This window comes from Nerophis lumbriciformis, linkage group LG31 (genome assembly GCF_033978685.3).
Source record: "Nerophis lumbriciformis linkage group LG31, RoL_Nlum_v2.1, whole genome shotgun sequence".
Lineage (NCBI taxonomy): Eukaryota > Metazoa > Chordata > Actinopteri > Syngnathiformes > Syngnathidae > Nerophis > Nerophis lumbriciformis.
This window is the reverse complement of record NC_084578.2, coordinates 11,283,168-11,307,500: the sequence shown is the minus strand read 5'-3', so window position 1 is coordinate 11,307,500 and position 24,333 is coordinate 11,283,168. Positions and strand designations below refer to the sequence as shown.

Sequence of the window (24,333 nt, the reverse complement as noted above, 5' to 3'; positions counted from 1 at the left end):
ATGCCGCCGGCGTTTCTGGGTGTTGTTGATAAATGACTTTGGCTTTGCATAGTAGAGTTTTTGGTTGTTTTTTTTTAACTTGGAACTTCCCCCAGGCCGGATTTTAGACGCTGGTGGGCCAAATCCATAGTTTGGGGACCACTAGTGTTCACTCATTGTGAAACGATGACAAAAAGAGACATTGTCCTAAATGACTAATTAACTGAAAGAGCGCGCACTTGCGACACTGCTGCGCGAGCACGATGTTATCGATGGGAAAATGCATGTTTAGACAATATGATTTTCCTGCGCGGCTAGGAGACACAGAGAGTAACAAGCGGTAGAAAATGGTTTAGAAAGGACAGATTTTTTAAAATAATAAAAAATCAAAATAAAATGCCGCCGGCGTTTCTGGGTGTTGTTGATAAATGACTTTGGCTTTGCATAGTAGAGTTTTTTTTTTGTTTTTTTTAACTTGGGACTTCCCCCGGGCCGGATTTTAGACGCTAGTGGGCCGAATCCGTAGTTTGGGGACCACTAGTGTACACTCATTGTGAAACGATGACAAAAAGAGACATTGTCTTTAATGACTAATTGACTGAAAGAGCGTGCACTTGCGAAACTGCTGTGCGAGCACGATGTTATCGATGGGAAAATGCATATTTAGACAATATGATTTGCCTGAGCGGCTAGGAGACACCGAGAGTAACAAGCGGTAGAAAATGGATTAGAAAAGACAGATTTTTTTAAATTATAAAAACTTTTAAAAAAACTGGGTGTTGTTGATAAATGGCTTTAGCTTTGCATAGTAGAGTTTTTTTGTTTTTTTTAACTTGGGACTTCCCCCGGGCCGGATTTTGGAGGCTGGCGGGCCGTAGTTTGGGGACGCACAGCTCGTAACGCGGGAACGGAGGGAGGCAGTGTACAGAGCAGGTAGCTACGTTCCGGCCCGGGATAGCAGGTTGTGTAAATTGTCTTAAATAAGCTGTTGCTGTTTTATAAAAACACAGAGTAGGCCACCACCAAAGAAATACCTTCTGAATCTTAAAGCATGTGCTTTGCTGAGGTAAACCCAAAGGCTGCCAACTGTAAATCAGTCGTGTGAAAGCAGAAAATTACACGCACTTGTAATTATTTGCAACATTGCTTCTTACTTCTATCTGATACACTGAAGGATACACAATGTGTCCTCTCTTCCTTCCAGCCTCCAAAGGGCACTTATCTGGGAAACAAAACGCCGCTGAGGCCAAATACCAGAGGAAACGCACTGGTTTCCTAGAAACCTCTTTTGGTCTCGACCCCAATCAAAGTAAAATACGACAGTGAGGGTGAGAGATTGAAGTATTTCCTCAAAACTGGTCTGATCTCAAATTGACTAAGTATGATGATAACATACACACTGACTGAACAGACTCATTGTTGTAAAGTTCCCTGACTCCTACACTTCATTGTCCCTAAAGTTGCAACAGACTCGGTGGGAAACAACCGACTGTGGACTCATGTGGGCCCCATTCCTGGGTGGATCTCGCGCTCCATAGCAACTGACGCTGTGGTCAAAGCTGGAATTGCCACAAAACACATTTCAAGATATTCAACACTCTACTGCCGCCCGGCGGCTAAAGTGAATAGTGCACCCATTCGTCACGTTTCACGTGTCAGGTAAACCGTGACGAATTGAGCCATATGACTAACCAAGAGTTTCTGCAGCCGAGGGGAAAGCAACCCAGAGTAACTCTCTCCGGAGTAGAATAAGGTTCTATTTCAGCAAGCACGTTATGAGCAGTGAGGGCCGAACAACCTTTGACATTCTGTTAAAAATACACAGAGGGTAATTATGATCCGTTTCTAAAAATAAAGACGAAAAGATAAACAATGCAAAACTAAGACGCCTTTGCTGTGCTTGGGTGGGTAAATCTGTGTGATCCAGTCTACAAAAACACAACACACTGATGTGTTTGCAAAAAGCTGAACAACTCTTCATCCATCCATTTTTTACCGCTTGTCCCTTTCTATTCTTTCATTAAAAAAAATATTTGCAGAAAATTGTTTTGAATAGATGCAAATTTTTTTTTAAATGTAGAAAATTGCTTTTTTTATACATGCTAATCGTTTTTTTTACTTGCAGAACATTTTTTTTATACTTGTGAATGTTTTTTTTACTTGCAGAAAATTGCTTTTTTATACCCACTAATCATTTTTTTACTTGCAGAAAATTGTTTATACTTGCGAAAGTTGTTTTACTTACAGAATTTTTTTCTATTCTTTCATTACAAAAAATATTTGCAGAAAATAGTTTTTAATACATGCGAATGTTTTTTTAAATGCAGAAAATTGCTTTTTTTTATTCATGCTAATCGTTTTTTTACTTGCAGAAAATTGTTTTTATACTTGCGAAAGTTGTTTTACTTACAGAATTTTTTTCTATTCTTTCATTACAAAAAATATTTGCAGAAAATAGTTTTTAATACATGCGAATGTTTTTTTAAATGCAGAGAATTGCTTTTTTTTTATTCATGCTAATCGTTTTTTTACTTGCAGAAAATTGTTTTTATACTTGCGAAAGTTGTTTTACTTACAGAATTTTTTTCTATTCTTTCATTACAAAAAATATTTGCAGAAAATAGTTTTTAATACATGCGAATGTTTTTTTAAATGCAGAGAATTGCTTTTTTTTTTATTCATGCTAATCGTTTTTTTACTTGCAGAAAATTGTTTTTATACTTGCGAAAGTTGTTTTACTTACAGAATTTTTTTCTATTCTTTCATTACAAAAAATATTTGCAGAAAATAGTTTTTAATACATGCGAATGTTTTTTTAAATGCAGAGAATTGCTTTTTTTTCTTCATGCTAATCGTTTTTTTACTTGCAGAAAATTGTTTTTATACTTGCGAAAGTTGTTTTACTTACAGAATTTTTTTCTATTCTTTCATTACAAAAATATTTGCAGAAAATAGTTTTTAATACATGCAAATGTTTTTTTAAATGCAGAAAATTGCTTTTTTTTTAATCATGCTAATCGTTTTTTTACTTGCAGAAAATTGTTATTATACTTGCGAAAGTTGTTTTACTTACAGAATTTTTTTCTATTCTTTCATTACAAAAAATATTTGCAGAAAATAGTTTTTTATACTTGTGAATGTTTTTTTTACTTGCAGAAAATTGCTTTTTTATACCCACTAATAATGTTTTACTTGAAGAAAATTGTTTTTATACTTCCATCCATCCATTTCTACCGCTTATTCCCTTTTGGGGTCGCGGGGGGTGCTGGAGCCTATCTCAGCTGCATTCGGGCGGAAGGCGGGGTACACCCTGGACAAGTCGCCACCTCATCACAGGGCCAACACAGATAGACAGACAACATTCACACTCACATTCACACACTAGGGCCAATTTAGTGTTGCCAATCAACCTATCCCCAGGTGCATGTCTTTGGAGGTGGGAGGAAACCGGAGTACCCGGAGGGAACCCACCCAGTCACGGGGAAAACATGCAAACTCCACACAGAAAGGTCCCGAGCCTTGGATTGAACTCAGGACAGTACTGCATCAAAAAGCGACATCAGTGTGTAAAGGATATCACCACATGGGCTCAAGAACACTTCAGAAACCCACTGTCAGTAACTACAGTTAGTCGCTACATCTGTAAAGCAAGTTAAAACTCTACTATGCAAAGCCAAAGCCATTTATCAACAACACCCAGAAACGCCGCCGGCTTCGCTGGGCCCGAGCTCATCTAAGATGGACGGATGCAAAATGTAAAAATGTTCTGTGGTCTGACGAGTCCACATTTGAAATTGTTTTTGGAAACAGTGGACGTCGTGTCGTCCGGAACAAAGAGGAAAAGAACCATCCGGATTGTTATAGGCGCAAAGTTCAAAAGCCAGCATCTGTGATGGTATGGGGGTGTATTAGTGCCCAAGACATGGGTACGGTAACTTACACATCTGTGAAGGCACCATTAATGCTGAAATGTACATACAGGTTTTGGAGCAACATACGTTGCCTTCCAAGCAACGTTTTAATGGACGCCCCTGCTTATTTCAGCAAGACAGTGCCAAGCCACGTGTTACAACAGCGTGGCTTCATAGTAAAAGAGTGCGGGTACTAGACTGGCCTGCTTGTAGTCCAGAGCTGTCCCCCATTGAAAATGTGTGGTGCATTATGAAGCTTAAAATACCACAACGGAGACTGTTGAACAACTTAAGCTGTACATCAAGCAAGAATGGGAGAGAATTCCACCTGAAAAGCTTCAAAAATTAGAGTGCTATTAAAAGGAAAGGCCATGTAACACAGTGGTAAAAATGCCCCTGTGTCAACTTTTTTTGCAATGTGTTGCTCCCATTAAATTCTAAGTTCATGATTATTTGCAAAAAAACCATTAAATATCTTGTCTTTGCAGTCTATTTAATTAAATATAAGTTGAAAATGATTTGCAAATCATTGTATTCTGTTTTTATTTACCATTTACACAATGTGCCAACTTCACTGGTTTTGGGTTTTGTAGATTAAAATAATCATATGTCCAAATTCTGATTCCATACAATACATTTTACATAAGATTTTTCATTGGCTAACTCTGTATTTGCACAGACAGCCAGACAAACAATAAAAGAAGACATGCAAGCAAAAAAAATGTCTATGAGGGACATAAAAACATGTTGACTCCCTTCAAAAGTTTGGCACTGAAAAAGAAAAGTGACACGCTCGCTGCTATTCCGTAGGGCGTAGCGTTGCTTCCTTTTTTGGGGGGTGATGAAGAAAGTACCACTTTGGTCACATTCAATCAGCAGACGGTCCATGCTTGTGGCCAACCAGGAATGCTGCACACAACGCCCAAGGAAGCAACATAAAAATAAAAAAAACGCTCCCTGGGGACCTTTTGGCTTTTTTGAGGTTAAAAGCTTGCCACAAAAATGAATTTAGTGGCAAGAGTACTTGCCCTCCCTTTTTAAAACACAACCTAAAGTAATAAAGATGAACTATTATTGTCGTTCCCACAGCTTCCAGGGATTATTTGTTCTTGTATATGAGAAATATTGTGTTTTATGACATCCGACAAAAAGACGGTGCTTTTTCAGTCATAATATTTTCACTGATTTTGACACTTTGGGGGACGACTTCTTACTACAGAGGCACAACCATATACTATAAAACTAGGGTTCTTAACTTTTTTTACCTTGGAGCCCAACTTTTCCACTACAGAGGGGCCCGGGGCCCCACTCAAATATTAACACTGAATTAGTAATCTTAATCTTGTTTTTAATCATATTCAATAATTATATCTAACCTACTTACAATCTTGTCCAATGATATGAAAATAATGTATTAATCATAAATAATATTATTTATTCAACAGGCTTAGGTCAGGCTGATTAGAAAAAATATACTGCATAAAGGACTCATGAAAAAAATTACACACAATTATGTGCTGCCAAAATAAGTACATTAAATTAATAATGAATATGTCTTTTTACTAAACTCTCAATAAAATTTAAGTACAAGCGTCACCGCTTTAGTCATAATTTTTGCGCTTGGGAAACTTCTCTATGATTTTCTGTATATTGTAGCGTCCCGGAAGAGTTAGTGCTGCAAGGGGTTCTGGGTATTTGTTCTGTTGTGTTTATGTTGTGTTACGGTGCGGATGTTCTCCCGGTTTGAATATATATTTTGATGTTAATAACTTATGTGGCTATTTTTTTTCCAGACATGGTCAAAAATGATCAACTATACAGTATAAACATTATTTAGATTCACCCGGTCACAACATTAGGTTGGAATTCAGTCTGGATTAAAAATCACATTTTTGAGCAGTGTTTAAGTTACTGATTCTATATGCACATGCCAAGAATAGATTATAACTAGATATGTCCGATAATTGCTTTTTTGCCGATATCCCGATATTTTCCAACTCTTAATTACAGATTCCGATATCAACCGATACCGATATATACAGTCGTGGAATTAACACATTATTATGCCTAATTTTGTTGTGATGCCCCGCTGGATGCATTCAACAATGTAACAAGGTTTTCCAAAATAAATCAACGCAAGTTATGGAAAACAAATGCCAACATGGCACTGCCATATTTATTATTGAAGTCACAAAGTGCATTTTTTTTTTAAACATGCCTCAAAACAGCAGCTTGGAATTTGGGACATGAGAATGTTGAGGTGGGCAGAGTTGGGGTGTGGGGGGCTGAGGTGGGGGGTATATTGTAGCGTTAGTGCTGCAAGGGGTTCTGGGTATTTGTTCTGTTATGTTTTTGTTGTGTTACGGTGCGGATGTTCTCCCGGAATGGGTTTGTCATTCTTGTTTGGTGTGGGTTCACAGTGTGGCGCATATTTGTAACAGTGTTAAAGTTGTTTATACGGCCACCCTCAGTGTGACCTGCATGGCTGTTGACCAAGCATGCATGCATTCACTTGTGTGTGTGAAAAGCCGAAGATATTATGTGACTGGGCCGGCATGCAAAGGCAGTGCCTTTAAGGTTTATTGGCGCTCTGTTCTTCTCCCTACGTCCGTGTACACAGCGACGTTTTAAAAAGTTGTACATTTTACTTTATGTAACCGATACCGATCATTTCCGATATTACATTTTAAAGCATTTATCGGCCGATAATATCGGCAGTGCGATATTATCGGACATCCCTAGTTCTTACTTATATTTGCCATGAAAGCGCTAAAACATACCGGTGTAGTGAGTTTACATTATTCACCCAAGTACTTTTAGTTATTAGAGTTCCGGTTGGACGGTTTTTCACGGGACACATTTCCGGCCTTGTTGTTGTTTCCGGATGAGGAGATGCTGCTCCGTTATTGATTGAAGTAAAGTCTGAATGTCATTAAAACAGTTAGCTCCATTTTTTGACACTTCTTCCACTCCCGTCCTTGCACGCTACACCGCTACAACAAAGATGACGGGGACAAGACGCTGTCGAAGGTGAGCCACGTAAATAAGACCGCCCACAAAACGGCGCATCTGGTAGCGACTGAAAATGATCAGTAAAACATAATCTATGCAACATTTTGACCAAAGAACCACCATTACATGTTATATAGACCACAAGGAAGTCTTTTACATTTAGAAAAAAATAAAAATAATATGACTCCTTTAATGCGCCCTATATTCCGGTGCGCCTTATATATGAAAAAAGATCAAAAATAGACCATTCATCGGCAGTGCGCCTTATAATCCGGTGCGCCCTATGGTCCGGAAAATACGGTACCTGTATTGTTAGATGCCTTGTGCTAGCAGTTTTTTACTACAATGCACAGAAAAGGGGAATACGTGTGTGTGTTTTTGTCCAACACAGAGATTGTGGATGATGGGCAAAAATTTCAAAATAAAGTGTAGCATTAATTTTGAAAAGTGCTCACCGTCTGCGGTGTCCTCACAATTCTGATTGAAGTTCTCGTAGGAGTCCCAGCGAATCAGAGGATCCTGGGTGTTGTAGTCCACCGAGACGCTCGGCCCGTTTTCTAGGTGATCCATACCTTGACCAGAAGTACCAAAAAGACGGAGTAGACATGTGAATAACAAAAAATAACAAAAGGAACACAATTAGACTTAGACATTAGATTTAGACTTAGACAAACTTTAATGATCCACAAGGGAAATTGTTCAACACAGTATCTCAGGTACAATGATGGAAAGTGTAAGGATGGAAAGGACAATGCAGGTATAAATAGACTAAATATAGTGATATAAAACATAACTTATATACAAAATATTTACATAATATATGTACAGTATATTATATATACTGATATATTATATTATGTCTATATCATATATACAATATATAACAATGACCAGGTACAATATTACAGTATATGTGACGTAATGCATATAAAAGCAGACACATTGATGCTTACCATGCCTTTTCTCTGGGCCAAAGGAAAAAATAAACTCCACCTTCCCGTATTCTGGAAACCTCTCATCTGCAAATAGGAAACAAATATATCAAATATATCAGTCTGTAGTAGTGATTCTCAAACTGTGGTATTTGTACCACGAGTGGTACGCTGGCCCCCTCTCCTGGTACGCCAAATTATCACTTGATTAAAGTCAATATTTTCAAACACAGTGTTACTGTTCAAACTGTGTGTAATGTTTCAGTGGCAAACAATAAAAAATACACTTGGTAAATGAATTTTTTTTTTTTAAATGCTGTTTTTAATACTTAGGCCTACTACGCTACTGTTGGTCATTATGGTGGTACATGGAGAGACAAGTTTTTTTTTGTTTTTTTTAAACGTTTGAGAACAAATGATTGTGGAGGGGGGTGTGGCCCGCGGACCTGCAGCGAAGCGGGGTGTGACAGTCCAGCTTCAGGGTTTACAACACTGTTTTATTTTGTAATAAAGTCTTTTCGTTGTGCTTTTCAGCAAGTGTTCGTTTGTGGTTGTCTCGCTCTCGCTCCACCACCTCTCTCCTCCCCGGCTGCTGCCCTTTTAACAGAGCGACAGGCCCAGGTGGACCATCTACGCACCTGTCGCTGATCTCGAAGCCGGTCCTGGCACACCCTGCTTCGCTGCAGGTACGCAGGCCACGCCCCCCTCCACAATGGTCTACCGCACAGGTGTCAAACTGAAGGCCTGGGGAACCAAATCTGGTCCACCAAATAATTTTATGTGGTCTGCGAAAGTTTGGAAAATAATGTGCTTAAAATAAACCACTTCATTTTTGTTTCTAAATGAATTTATTTTGATTGAGACAGGAAAAAAATGCATTTACTGCATGCAATTGCACATATTTTACCTTGAATATTGTCTGATCGGGCAACAAACATTTTAATAACATATATTCCTTCTTTTTTTCCTGCTCGTCATGATTTCAAAGCAAGGTTGTATGTAAAAAAAAACAACATATAATAATCAAATGTATAGGCCAGTGATTCTCAAACTGTAGTACACATCATTGAGTTAAATATTCAAACACAGTGTTACTGTTCAAACTGTGTGTAATGTTACAGTGGCCAAAAATATTAAATATACTTGATAATTAAAACCCCTGCCTTGTTTTTAATGATTACTTAGGCCTACTATGCTACTGTATGTTAATGTTGGTCATGATGGTGGTACTTGAAGAGAGAAGTGTTTTCTGATGTGGTACTTGGTGGAAAAAGTTTGAGAACCACTGGTATAGGAAATTGTGTGAAAAAATACGTACATTTTAGGGCTGTTTCAAAGTTAATGCATTAACTCGTGCGATTATAATAATGTAAATAATGAATACAGAATAATGTAAAAACGCAGGTTAATCACACTTCTTTACCTTAACCTGAACATTGTTTTTCGTTACAAAGAATTTCAGTGAATTGAAAAACTCTACCACCGCAATTTTTGTGGTAAAAGTTTGGCGGTAAAATTTTGGCGACTTTGCTTTTTTTTTTCTTTTCTTTTTTACCATTAAGTCTCTGCTTGTCGTTTTTACAGTGCATTTTAATAAAATAATAAATAAATACATTTAATTAAATTAATTAATTAATTAAATAATTCATAAATAAAACATTTCTAGTAAATGTTTTAGCGTAAAATCATGATACTTTTTTTTAACGATGTAGATAAAGCTGTTTCGTGCACTTAAAAAAATAATATTTAAGACCTTTCAAATTTCGTAATATTATGAAATATAATTTGTGTCAAAATATCATGATCTTTTTAAAAGTTGCAAAAAATTTTGCACGCAAATAATTTACAGTGATTAATCGTGATTAATCAAGATACAAAAGTGTGATTAATCTGATTTAAAAATGTCATAGTTTGAGAGTACCAATTAATATTCATATTCAGTGTTACAAACAACCTTCTGTGGCCTTTAACGACACCCCTGGTCTGCAGGATCTAAAACACAGGTGTCAAACTCAAGGCCCGAGGGCCAGATCTGACCCGCCACATGATTTTACGTGGCCCACGAAAGCCTGGAAAAAATGTGTTTCAATAAAATACTTTTTATTTTTTTATTTTACTAAATACATTCGTTCTTTCAATTTTGACCAAAAAAAATGCATATTTTAAACTTTTAATATTATCTGATCATGCCAATTATATTATTATATACTGTATTGGAAAACTACTTTTGTGAGATGAAAACAAATAGTTAAATATCTGCTTGTAAACTTTATTTATCATTATAAAACAAGTTACACATAAAAATAATCTAATAATCAAATGCATATGCATTTTGATTAATCATGATTAATCACAGGTTATTACCCGCATGCATAATGTTAATTAACTTTAAAAAGCGGCACTCTGACAGCTCAATGACACCCCTGATCTAAATGTCGAACACATATACCAGTGTTTCCCCCAGAAAATATGTTAGTTAAGGTGGTGTCTCTCCAGGGGCTCGGTGGATAAGGAACAGTGTAATTTCGCCACCATCACGTCTCCACCTCATCGCTGCCTGGGGGGGCAATACACTACAGACTGTGGTGAAGTAGGCCGGCTTCGTCGCGTGAAGAAGCCTAAGAATATACGATACCATATATATCTCGTTCCGTAAAGTAAAAACAAAACACAAAACAGTCCTAGTTACCTGAGATACTAAGTATGCCAATATTTTGACTTACTAAATATTGACTTACTAAGACAAAATAATGACTAAGTCAAATTAATGACTTACTGTAAATAAGCGTTTGAAAAAAAATAGTTAAAAGTGGGGCCACATGCTGACATCCTGTAGTTGATTTTTATAATGTTATATTTTTATCAACATGTGATAGCAGGGACCCTGCCATTCAATACTAGGCTGCTACATTACTAATTATTAATGTAACTAAAGTCAAATACAAATAAGGCAACAAGAGAAGTATCCTACACTACAAATCTGAACAGCCGATATGGGCATCTACATCAACTGTATGATTTGCCTGAGAAGCTGGACAGGACAAAATATATATATATATATATATATATATATATATATATATATATATATATATATATATATATATATATAAATATATATATATATATATATATATATATATATATATATATATATATATATATATATATATATATATATATATATATATAGTTTTTTTTAAATTGTATTAATTTTTTTAATTATTTTTTTTAAGACTTTAGTTTAGGCGGTGGCTCTTTGTTGTTAAGGCGACCGCCTTAACAACAAAGCGCTGCGGGAAACCCTGTTTACTGTATTAAATATTGTTCGACAACTTGTGATTTTGGGCAAATTCCGTCATCTGGGCAACGCTATAGCCTACCTTTGAACGTCTCGTCGAGTTCATCTTTCCCAAAGACAATTCCCAGGTCATGGACGGCACACGTGTGAAACTGCACCCGGAAAATCACATCCCGACAGGGGCCACAATAGCGTTTGTGGTAGCACTTGAGCTGCGGAACGAAAGTCATAAAATGAGATTTACGAGGAATTGCACACATCCACGATGACAGCACAGACCCGATAGAAGAGGAATTGTGTGTTTGCAAAGTCTGTAACAACTTTCATTTATCCAGGTGGTTGTATTCTCAGGGCATTAATTCCGTGGCCACTGAACAGTTCAGTTTGACCAAAGACTAGATAGGACAGCTAATCTACTGTAAATTCAGGGGTTTATGCCGCTATTTTTTGTCCTATGCTTCGAATCATGCGGACTTATAAAACGGTGCAGCTAATGTAGGGATTTTCCAATTTTGTAGCCGAACACCTCATAAAAGTTGGTACTTGACACATGTTACTGTTAGCATGCTATAACACTTTGTTGGAGGAATACAGTATTGTATAAGAAAGTAACGTTTGCAATGTTTGACTCCACAAGAAAAACAAGGTATTACCCAGACAGCAAAGTCATAATATTGCAGTATTTCTGTGAAAAGAAGCCACAGACATGCAAGCTGTAGTCATCGTCTGACTCTCCATGGCTCAGGGTAAAGAACTACAAACTAAATACTAGAAAAATTTGGGGGAAATTCAAACTCCACAGAGATACTGTATGTCCCAACAGAGGTTTCAACCCCTCGAACCCTTGACTCCCAACCACTGGGCCATTATGTGGCCCACAACAAGATGTTTTGATAGCACCACTAGACTATAACAAGCATCATAACAGAACAAGCCAAACCAGACAGCAGCATTGTTTGTTGGCCAAACACCTCATTTTGGGGGCCATAGCGTTAAAATGTCTGGCTTGTATTGTTGCTAAATATAAATGTACATAAACCTCCACCAATACTTAACACGTCATAACAACTGCAGAACAAACATAGTTAAAACATGTATCCAAAACTAAAACTGCAGGCACCGAAGTAAACATGCTGACTGTTTATGCCCAATGGTTTAGACTTGACTGTTAACATATATCATCAAATATACATTTTTAATATATATTATATATATATATATATATATATATGGCTGCAACTAACGATTAATTTGATAATCGATTAATCTGTCGATTATTACTTCGATTAATAATCGGATAAAAGAGACAAACTACATTTCTATCCTTTCCAGTATTTTATTGAAGAAAAAAACAGCATACTGGAACCATACTTATTTTGATTGTTTCTCAGCTGCTTGTACATGTTGCAGTTTATAAATAAAGGTTTATAAAAAAATAAAAAATAAAATTAAAAAAATAAAAATAATAATAATATTGCCTCTGCGCATAGCATAGATCCAACGAATCGATGACTGAATTAATCGCCAACTATTTCTATAATCGAATTTAATCGATTTAATCGATTAGTTGTTGCAGCCCTAATAACGTATATATATATATATATATATATATATATATATATATATATATATATATATATATATATGTATGTATTTATGTATATATATGTATATATATGTATGTACATATACAGTGTATATGTTTCTATATATATATATATATATATATATTTATATATACATATATATATATAGAAACGTATACACTGTATATGTACATACATATATATATATATATATAGAAACGTATACACTGTATATGTACATACATATATATATATATATATATATATATATATATATATATATACGTATACACTGTATATGTACATACATATATATATATATATATATATATATATATATATATATATATATATATATATATATATATATATGTAGGGAATAAGCGGTAGAAAATGGATGGATGTATATATATATACAGTATATCTGTATGTTTGTATATGTATATATATGGTTGTATATGTATATATATATATGTGTATATGTATGTATATATGTGTATATACATATATTCATATATACATATATGTATATATGTATATGTCTGTATATATGTATATGTATGTATATATGTATATGTATGTATATATATATATGTATGTATATATATATATGTATTTTTTCTATATATATATATGTATGTATGTATATTTATATATGCATGTATATATGTATATGCATGTGTATATGTATATATGCATGTATATATGTATTTGTACAGTATATATGCGTATATATACACATATGTATACATGCATATATGTATAAATGTATATATGTACACATTTGTGTGTGGGTGTATATATATATATATATATATATATACACACACATTTTTAGCTCAATGGCAGAAATCGAGCTCAAGTTAGGATGATTTTTCTGCTTTTCCATAACCAAAACTACTCACAGGTGCTTTACCTCATCCAATATTATATAGTATAAAGTCTTGACATATTTCATTAAGTGTACACTAAATTTCCCTTCAGGGAAGAGTAAAACTTTACATATGATTGTAAATCGCTCGTTAGGTGTCATTGTTTCCAGCGGCTGTGTTCCAGCTGCTAATGAGGTTCTTCAGGTAGAGAATGAGAACACGATCCAGCGCCCCTAAAACTGTTTTTTTTAATAATGTTTCTATGAATGAATTCTCTAAAGTTCTTAGTGCATTCATCCAATGTCAAGTTGTAAAAACACTACAGGACTTCCTCCTCACTCATAAAAAAAAAGATCTCTACTTTGCAACTGCTGTTAATCATGGATTTAGATTTTGGATTCGGATTTTGGCTCTTTTATTAACACTAATATTGTCATGATCCCTCATGAGTATTATTATCAGTTTCTGGTATTTAGTTTTACTTCCTGTTCAGCGCTCATATTTTTGTTTCCATTTCTCTTGTTTGACTCATTTTTTTTCCCACTGCTTCTCCTGTCTGAGCGCTGGCTCAATCAACTCTTGTTGACTGGCAATCAGGACGCTTTACATTGTTGTGCTTTGCATCGTTGCTTTTTGCTTGGATTTTTATTTAAATGTGCACATTTTCTTCATGCACCCTCTGCACTTGCCTGCCGCACATTTTTTTTATTTTTTTTTAATAATCACATTTTACCTGCACTTCGCCTGCCGTCTATGCATCCTGGGGTCCAACCCTCAAAACCAAAACGTAATAAATATTTCACTTATTACATTGCATTCAGCTTTGATAACAGATGACATTTTTACATTTTACTTTTTTAGAGTGTATAATACACACAAGATTGTACAGTGGTTACTATACTGTACAGAAGTGGCCTCAAACTTATTTATACGGCGGCGTGGCACAGTGGCCGTGCGCAACCCGAGGGTCCCTGGTTCAATCCCCACCTAGTACCAACCTCGTCATGTCCGTTGTGTCCTGAGCAAGACACTTCACCCTTGCTCCTGATGGGTGCTGGTTAGCGCCTTGCATGGCAGCTCCCTCCATCAGTGTGTGAATGTGTGTGTGAATGGGTAAATGTGGAAGTAGTGTCAAAGCGCTTTGAGTACCTTGAAGGTAGAAAAGCGCTATACAAGTACAACCCATTTATCATTTATTTACTGTATATATTCATTTTGTCGTCGTCTACCTAACTTCTAGTTTAGTGTAATTGTGGCCCACGCACCCTGGAAGGCTAATAGTTCAATATATTCTGTCAATCTTACTAATATATATATATATATAAATATATATATATATATATATATATATATATATATATATATATATATATATATATATATATATTATATATATTATATATATACATATACTGTATACATACACATAAATATATATAATATACACCTTAACTACAATAGCGGTGCAGACACAAATACAATGGCTCAAAAAACACAAAGAGCAACTTCCTGTAAGCAAGCGGAATTGTTTCTGTTCATCTCCTTGGGAACTCGACAGTGTCAAAATATACAATTTCCACATTTCAATTTTCAGAAAAGTTAACTTTCGGTTTCGATTTCCTCCAATGTGGAGAGCGTCCATTTTCCAAAAATGCTCCCGAGACTTAAACTTACAGGTTAAGTTACTAGTTCAGCTTGTTTCTCCTCTGAGTGCAAGTGTGTGGATCTTGCAGGGTGAAATATTACTACCAAAAGTTTTAACGTTTTTTGACATGCAGAATCGTTTTTTTTGTGAATCGTTTTTTACTTGCAGAAAATTGCTTTTTTATACTTGCTAATTGTTTTTTTTACTTGCAGAGCTAATGGTTTTGATAGTTTGAGAATCGTTTATTTACTTCCAGAAAATTGTTTTTATTCTTGCAAATAGTTATTTTCATTTGCAGAAAATTGTTTTTTTACTTGCAGAAAATTGCTTTTTTTTATACCAACTAATCATTTTTTTACTTGCAGAAAATTGTTTTTATGTTTGTGAATCGTTATTTTACCTGCAGAAAATAGTTTTTTATTCTTGCAATTTTTTTTATTTATTTGTGGAAAAATATTTGCTGTTCTCGCAAATTGTTTTTTTCATTTGCAGAAAATTGCATTGCATTATACTTGCGAATGGTTTTTTAAATGCAGAAAATAGCTTTTTTTTTAATACATGCTAATCGTTTTTTTAATTGCAGAAAAAAAAATTATACTTGCGAATGGTTTTTTACTTGCAGAATTGTTTTTCTATTTTCATTAAAAAAAATATTTGCAGAAAATTGTTTTTAATACATGCAAATGTTTTTTTAAGTGCAGAAAATTGCTTTTTTTTGAATAATGCTAATCGTTTATTTACTTGCAGAAATTTTTTTTATACTTGTGAATGTTTTTTTTACTTGCAGAAAATTGCTTTTTTATACCCACTAATAATTTTTTTACTTGCAGAAAATTGTTTTTATACTTGCGAATGTTCTTTTACTTGCAGAATTTTTTTTCTAGTCTTTAATTGAAAAAAATATTTGCAGAAAATTGTTTTTAATACATGCAAATGTTTTTTTAAATGCAGAATAATTGCTTTTTTTATGCATGCTAATCATTTTTTTACTTGCAAAATTTTTTTTATTCTTGTGAATTTTTTTTTACTTGCAAAAAATACTTTTTATGCTTGCGAATCGATTTTTACATGCATATTTTTTTTCTATTCTTGCAAAAAAATAAAAATTTTCAGAAAATGTTTTTTAATATTGGCATTTTTTTTAATTGCGAAACATTTTTTTTTATACCTAATACGCGGTAGAAAATGGATGGATGGACTTGCGAATCGTTTTTTTTACTTGCAGAAGTAGTTACTTGCAGAACAGTTTTTATATTGGTGAATCTATTTTTTTTTTTTACTTGCAGAAAAATTATTCTTAAATTCTTACTTGCAGAATTTATTTTTTTTACTTCCGAATCGTTGGGCATGAGTAAAAACCTTTTTGTGTACTTGTGTAGTTCCCCTCCATCTTCACAACACAACCCCCCCCCCGAAATTGAAATGACATTTTTTGGCATCTTTGCTCTTACCAGGATGTCCCCTTTGAGAAGTAGGCCGGGTTCAATGGTGATGCAGATACTTGTCTGACTGTCCCCTTGAACATTACTGTAAAGGAAAAGACAATAATCAACATTACAAAATGCATTTTATTCGTCCTTTGCAACATTTTCTAACTTTCATCAACTGCTTACAATTCCCGATTCTCTTTCAAAGTGGCAATCGCCGAGCATAGTCACTGAGCTGGACTAACTCTGGGTATTAGTGTCTACGAGACCGTCGGACAACTGGAGGAGCGGATCAAAGGGTGGAGAGTGCTAATTGGGAACATGTGAGGGAAACGTGGGAAGCAATGTGATATGAGTCGCGGTGGGAGTATTGAGGTAAAAGTGCACGCCTGTTTCACTATTTCACACACACTGTGCAAGCTCAAAAAATATGTCGGATAAACATTATGTCATGAATGGGAATGTAAATGTCCACCATGCAATAGTCTGCATGCTGTCTCTCACTGCCACTCTATAAGTGGAGTGGAAAAGAGCACAATACAAGAAAACCTGCATTGGATGGATTGGTAACATTGTCATATTAATTATAATCGAGAGCTTTAACTTTTGCTTATGTTGTTAACGTTTAGGACGAAAACTGTCCTTTGGTCTACTACTATTTCAGTGTTTGATACACAAAGCATGAGAATCAATATGGCAGACAACTCAGGGTATTGACATGAAAACAATTAGAGAAAAAGCCACTGAAAACCTTGGTTACACCTTCAGTCCACCAGATGGCGACAAATAGTGAATCGTTTTTTTACTTGCAGAAAACAGTTTTTATACTTGCTAATCGTTTTTTTACTTGCAGAAAACAGTTGTCATACTTGGTAATCGTTGTTTTACTTGCAGAAAATAGTTTTCATACTTGCGAATAATTTTTTACTCGTAGATTTGTTTTTTGTATTCTTGCAAAACAAATTTTTTTTTGCAGAAAATAGTTTTTTAACTGACGAATCTTTTTTTTTTATTGCGAAAAAAAAAAATTATACTTGTGAATCGTTTTTGTACTTGCAGGAAACAGTTTCTATACTTGCTAATAATTTTTTTACTTGCAGAAAAATAGTTTTTACACTTGCGAAAAAAAATCTACATGCAGATTTTTTTTTTCTATTCTTGCAAAAAAAATGTTTTGCAGAAAATCGTTTTTATGCTTGCGAATCGTTTTTTTACTTGCAGAAAACAGTTGTTATACTTGCTAATCATTTTTTTACTTGCTGAAAATAGTTTTTATACTTGCGAATCATTTTTTGCTCGCGGAGTTTTTTTTTCTATTGCAAAAAAAATAAAAAATTATATTTGTGAATTGTTTTTATACTTGCAGGAAACCGTTTTTGTACTTGCTAATCATTTTTTTAATTGCAGAAAAATAATTTTGATACTTGCAAATCATTTTTTTTTCTATTCTTGCAAAAAAATAATTTTTCGCAGAAAATTGTTTGTAACACTGGCGAATCGTTTTTTTTAATTGCGGAACATTGTTTTTTATATTTGCTAATCGTATTTTTACTTGCAGAAAATAGTTTTTACACTTGCGAATCATTTTTTACTCGCAGATTTTTTTCTTTCTATTCTTGCAAAAAAAAAATTATTTGCAGAAAATAGTTTTTATACTTGCAAATCGTTTTTTACTCGCAGATTTTTTCTTTCTATTCTTGCAAAAAAAAATGTTTTGCAGAAAATCGTTTTTATGCTTGCGAATCGTTTTTTACTTGCAGAAAATATTTGTTATACTTGCGAATGATTTTTTGCTCGCAGATTTTTTTTTTCTATTGCAAAAAAATAATTTTTTGCAGAATTTTTTTTTAAATTCTGGCGAATCGTTTTTTTAATTACAAAACAAAAATGTTTATACTTGTGAATTGTTTTTTTACTTGCAGGAAACCGTTTTTATACTTGCTAATCATTTTTTTAATTGCAGAAAAATAATTTTGATACTTGCAAATACTTTTTTACTCGCAGATTTTTTTTTCTATTCTTGCAAAAAAATAAATTTTCGCAGAAAATTGTTTGTAACACTGGCGAATCGTTTTTTTTAAATTGCGGAACATTGTTTTTTATACTTGCTAATCGTTTTTTTACTTGCAGAAAATAGTTTTTACACTTGCAAATCGTTTTTTACTCGCAGATTTTTTTCTTTCTATTCTTGCAAAAAAAATGTATTTGCAGAAAATCGTTTTTATACTTGCGAATCGTTTTTTACTCGTAGATTTTTTCTTTCTATTCTTACAAAAAAATGTTTTGCAGAAAATCGTTTTTATGCTTGCGAATCGTTTTTTTACTTGCAGAAAACAGTTGTTATACTTGCTAATCGTTTTTTTACTTGCAGAAAATAGTTTTTATACTTGCGAATCATTTTTTGCTCGCAGTTTTTTTTTCTATTGCAAAAAAAAAAAAAATTATACTTCTGAATTGTTTTTTTACTTGCAGGAAACCGTTTTTATACTTGCTAATAATTTTTTTAATTGCAGAAAAATAATTTTGATACTTGCAAATCATTTTTTACCTGCAGATTTTTTTTTTCTATTCTTGCAAAAAAATAATTTTTCGCAGAAAATTCTTTGTAACACTGGCGAATCGTTTTTTTTAATTGCGGAACATTGTTTTTTTTATATTTGCTAATCGTTTTTTTACTTGCAGAAAATAGTTTTTACACTTGCGAATCGTTTTTTACTCGCAGATTTTTTTATTTCTATTCTTGCAAAAAAAAAATGTATTCGCAGAAAATCGTTTTTATTTTTTACTTGCAGATTTGTTTTTTCTATTATTTGCAGATTTTTTCGTTGGATTGTTTTTATTCATAAATCCCTTTTTGGTCTGGTTCCCCCTTACTTATGTTATTTATTTATTTTTTGTGCAGAGACTCCAGTCGCCACAGTTTGCCGTCACAGGACATCCTCGGTGTGTTGGTTTCTAGAACCGACACAAGTCTCGGTAAAAAAAAAAAAAAAGCCTTCAGATTTGCTACTCCATGGTCATGGAATGACTCACAAAAGAATCGGAGGCTACCTGAGCTGATCACTTTGGGGGAATTTCAGGCCATTTTAAAAGATCGAGAAGTTGTTTCTATTGGGCTCTGTACTTGTTTTTAACTTGTTTTTATTGAAACATTGTATTCCTTGACCTATTGCGTGTTTTTATGTTTACATTGTAAGTAATGTGTGCTTTTAACTATAGTGTGTGACTGCTACTGGATCCATGCAATTACTTTTAATTGAGTTATTATTTAAGTACAGTGGGTTTTTTCTTCCTATATTCAAACACAGTGTCACTGTTCAAACTGTGTGTAATGTTACCGCGGCCCAGATATTAAATATAGTAATACAAAAATAAAAAAAAACATGCCTTGTTTTTAATGAATACTTAGGCCTACTACGCTACTGTATTTTAATGTTGGCCATTATGTTGGAGAGCCAAGTGTTTTATGAGGTGGTACTTGGTGAAAATAAAAAATGTGAGAACCACTGGCCTACTCAGTGGCCTAGTGGTTAGAGTGCCCGCCCTGAGATCGGTAGGTTGTGAGTTCAAACTCCGGATGAGTCATACTAAAGACTATAAAAATGGCACCCCTGCTTGGCACTCAGCATCAAGGGTTGGAATTGGGGTTTAAATCACCAAAAATGATTCCCGGGCCTGGCCACCGCTGCTGCTCATTGCTTCCCTCACCCCCCAGGGGGTGATCAAGGGTGATGGGTCAAATGCAGAGAATAATTTCGCCACACCTAGTGTGTGTGTGACAATCATTGGTACTTTAACTTTAGTACTTTGTGGTTTCCATCAGGGGCGTCACTAGCTTTTAAGGACAGGGGGAGCTTAGCCCCCAGGAGATGCACAGAATGCGAGCGAACGTTACGCACAAGCACAAAACTTCACAAACGGCTAACAAAGACTTAGAAATTATTCATTGTTATTATTATTATTTAAAAAAAAAATGCACGGGACGAAATGAAATGCTCCCCGGGACGATGGCTTTTAACCATTTTTTTTTTCTTTTTCTTTTTATGTATTTATTCATTTTACATTTTATATTAAATGTCTTGGTTTTTCCTCCCTCTGAAAATCCTATGAAATGTTTAACAAGCCATCCTATAATAATACAACAGCTATTAATGTAACAATACAATAAAACAAGTATATTTAATGATGTCTTTTTCATTATTTTAACAATAGGCTAATGTACATTACTTTATATAGATTCTAGAAGAAACACAAAACTTAAAAACTAAATTATTTACAATTGCACACACAAGGTTTCGTGCAGGAAGATAATGTGCTTCGTACACCTGCAGGACATTAAGCAAGGTCGCAGAGAAAATGCGGACTGGAATTTGAGTGATGTGGACATTTTCTATATGAACAAGTGGAATGGATTGGACACCGACGCACTAAAGGGGCTCTCTACCTTACGCTACGAAGTGAGGGGAAACTGAGTGAATAATAACAGGTTATATGATTATTTATTTAAACTCATATTCGGGCCACTTTATAATGAATATGTATTTGTAAAAAAAAAATATATATATATATATATAACACCAAATTATTTAGGGGGGCTTAAGAATATTTTAGGGGGGCTTGAGCCCCCCTAAAATAGGCCTAACAACGCCAATGGTTTCCATAAGCATACTGGACAGTCCTATCTTGGTCCTGTTTTCACTTGTTCTACTGCCATCTAGTGGCCAAACAAATCCACAGAAAGTGTTTGCAATTAAGCTTTGAAACCAAAGTCATTAGGTGATACTCTCTGGGAATCTTCCCCCAAGTTGATGTTCCGAGGACAGTTTTGCAGAGTCTCTGTTTTGTACGAACACCACAACTCTACAGTCTTCTTCCAAATCCACTCAAGTCTAACCTTAGCGACGGAAACCAGCAGTTCCTGTCCGGCCTTCAGTCTGCGGAAAATTGTGCAGACCTCCACAAAAACGCCTTGTTTACTTGTTTCATTGCTCCCCGAGTTACAAATAACAGTAGGCAAGAATACAGGAACTGGGAGGCGAGTTAAACATAGCAATTTGAAGAAAACGGTGTGTGAACATGAACAAGTTAGGCTGTAATTGAAAATTACTTTTTAAATTATTCCTTTTATTGTAAAAAAAAAAGCAGCTCTCCTTTCCTGGATTCTTGTCCGGCATTTGGTTTTGATTAGGTTTTAAGACTTACTAGATTCCAGATGTGTAGACGGGCTGCATGGCCTGGTATATTTTGAGGAAAGGACGGCATCCTAAAAACGAGCACTCTGTTAGAACGCAAACAAGCTCCAGTGAACATTTCGCGAGCATGAATGACCTCCTTTGGACTCAAAGTTGGGTATCCCGTGCAAGATGACGTGGTGAAGGAACAAGGGTTTGTTGTTGATCTTGATGTGTCCGCTGAGCAGACCGCTGAAGTACTCCACATACCTTCAAGGAGAGAACAGCTGTTGAATTGAATCCTTGCAGTGGTTAACAAAGACAAAGTTGATCCATCACCTCCTTGTGTTGGTTTGATATACACTACTGTATCGCACTTTATGTCGTGTGCAAACCCAGCAGGCACAAGACATTGATACAACGTTGATTATGCATGCAAAACCCAAAACCAGTGAAGTTGGCACGTTGTGTAAACCCTAAATAAAAACGGAATACAATGATTTGCAAATCCTTTTCAACTTATATTCAATTGAATAGACTGCAAACTGAGAAACTTCATATTTTTTTTGCAAATAATCATTAACTTAGAATTTAATGGCAGCAACACATTGCAAAAAAGTTTTCACCACTGTGTTACATGGGCTTTCCTTTTAACAACACTCAGTAAACGTTTCATTTCTGAAGCTTTTCAGGTGGAATTCTTTCCCATTCTTGCTTGATGTACAGCTTAAGTTGTTCAACGGTCCGGGGGTCTCCGTTGTGGTATTTTAGGCTTCATAATGCGCCACACATTTTCAATGGGAGACAGGTCTGGACTACAGGCAGGCCAGTCTAGTACCCGCACTCTTTTACTACGAAGCCACGCTGTTGTAACACGTGGCTTGGCATTGTTTTGCTGAAATAAGCAGGGGCGTCCATGATAACGTTGCTTGGATGGCAACAAATGTTAATCCAAAACCTGTATGTACCTTTCGTCATGATCCGTGGTCGGATCATGTTTTGTGTTATCGGTTTGTTTTGGACTCCTTTTTAGTTCCTGGTTATGCACTTCCTGAGTTTAGTCACCATGGTTACTTATGATTTTCACCTGCCTTTTCGCGCACCTGTTACTCATCAGAGACTCTATTTAGTTCTGCCTTTTCCGGTCACTCATGGTAGCTTCGTTGTTTGCGGTAAGCTACAATCACGTTGGTTTGTTTTTCCTGTTCCAGAGTCCTGTGCTAAGTTTAGCTTTAGCTTCCCGTGCGTTCGGCACGCTTTTCTTTTGCTTGTTTTCTGTTTGCCATGATTTATGTAAATAAATCATATCTTACCCTCACGTCTTTGTCCGGAGTGTCCGTGGTGCACTGAAGGAACGATCCCGCATGAATATGCGACCCCCACGTGACACCTTTCAGCATTAATGGTGCCTTCACAGATGTGTAAGTTACCCATGTCTTGGGCACTAATACACCCCCATACCATCACACATGCTGGCTTTTCAACTTTGTGCCTATAACAATCCGGATGGTTCTTTTCCTCTTTGTTCCGGAGGACACGACGTCCACAGTTTCCAAAAAAAATTTGAAATGTGGACTCGTCAGACCACAGAACACTTTTCCACTTTGCATCAGTCCATCTTAGATGAGCTCGGGCCCAGCGAAGCCGGCGGCGTTTCTGGGTGTTGTTGATAAACGGTTTTCGCCTTGCATAGGAGAGTTTTAACTTGCACTTACAGATGTAGCGATGAACTGTAGTTACTGACAGTGTCATGTCTGTGTAATCATGTTTTGTTTTAGTCATGTTTTGTTTTGTTTAGTTATTGGACTCTTTAGTTTCTGGCTTTTCACTCCCTTGTCTTGTTTCCATGGTTACCCATTAGTTTCACCTGTTCCACGTTTGGACTCATTGTGCACTCGTTTGTCACCATAGCAACCCATTCGTTTTCACCTGTCATGTCACGCACCTGTTGTTAATCATGTCTGTGTTATTTAAGCTTTTCATTTTCTGTTGTTCGTCCTGGTGTCATATCTTTTCTAACCCTGCTATCCTCTCGTTTCAAGTCCTGTTCACGGTCCCATGCCACAGTAAGTGTTTTTTTTATTTCGTGTTCAGTTTCTGCCTTTGTGCAAGTTTTGTTTTCATTCGCCAAGTTTTTTTTTATCTCCGCCATTGTGCGCGCTTTTCGTTTGTTCCTTTTTGATAGTAATAAATAAATCATGTACCCACCTTCAAGCCATGTCCGATCCAAATTCACTTGCATCTTGGGAAAACAAAAACTTCATAGTCCAAGTCATGACAGACAGTGGGTTTCTGAAGTGTTTCTGAGCCCATATGGTGATATCCTTTACACACTGATGTCGCTTTTTGATGCAGTACCGCCTAAGGGATCCAAGGTCCGTAATATCATCATATCAGTGATTTCTCCAGATTCTCAGAACCTTTTGATGATATTACGGACCGTAGATGGTGACATCCCTAAATTCCTTGCAATAGCTCGTTGAGAAATGTTGTTCTT

At 35.2% G+C, this 24,333-nt stretch overlaps 1 protein-coding gene across 9 annotated transcripts in view; it reads right to left on the bottom strand.

Annotated features, from left to right (window-relative positions):
- tns1b (tensin 1b) overlaps positions 1-24,333 on the bottom strand; it is a 391,203-nt gene that overhangs the window by 60,766 nt on the left and 306,104 nt on the right. For 7 of the 9 annotated variants that reach the window (XM_072912000.1, XM_072911997.1, XM_072911999.1 and 4 more), the window contains 6 exons: positions 21,994-22,106; positions 21,868-21,928; positions 16,690-16,765; positions 11,218-11,347; positions 7,858-7,921; positions 7,358-7,482 (listed from right to left, as the gene is read on the bottom strand). In XM_072912000.1, the coding sequence (XP_072768101.1) occupies positions 7,358-7,482; positions 7,858-7,921; positions 11,218-11,347; positions 16,690-16,765; positions 21,868-21,928; positions 21,994-22,106 (569 nt within the window). Of the gene's footprint in view, positions 1-7,357; positions 7,483-7,855; positions 7,922-11,217; positions 11,348-16,689; positions 16,766-21,867; positions 21,929-21,993; positions 22,107-24,333 lie in introns of all 9 variants that reach the window. The other 2 variants (XM_061926568.2, XM_061926575.2) reach the window with 1 other exon arrangement.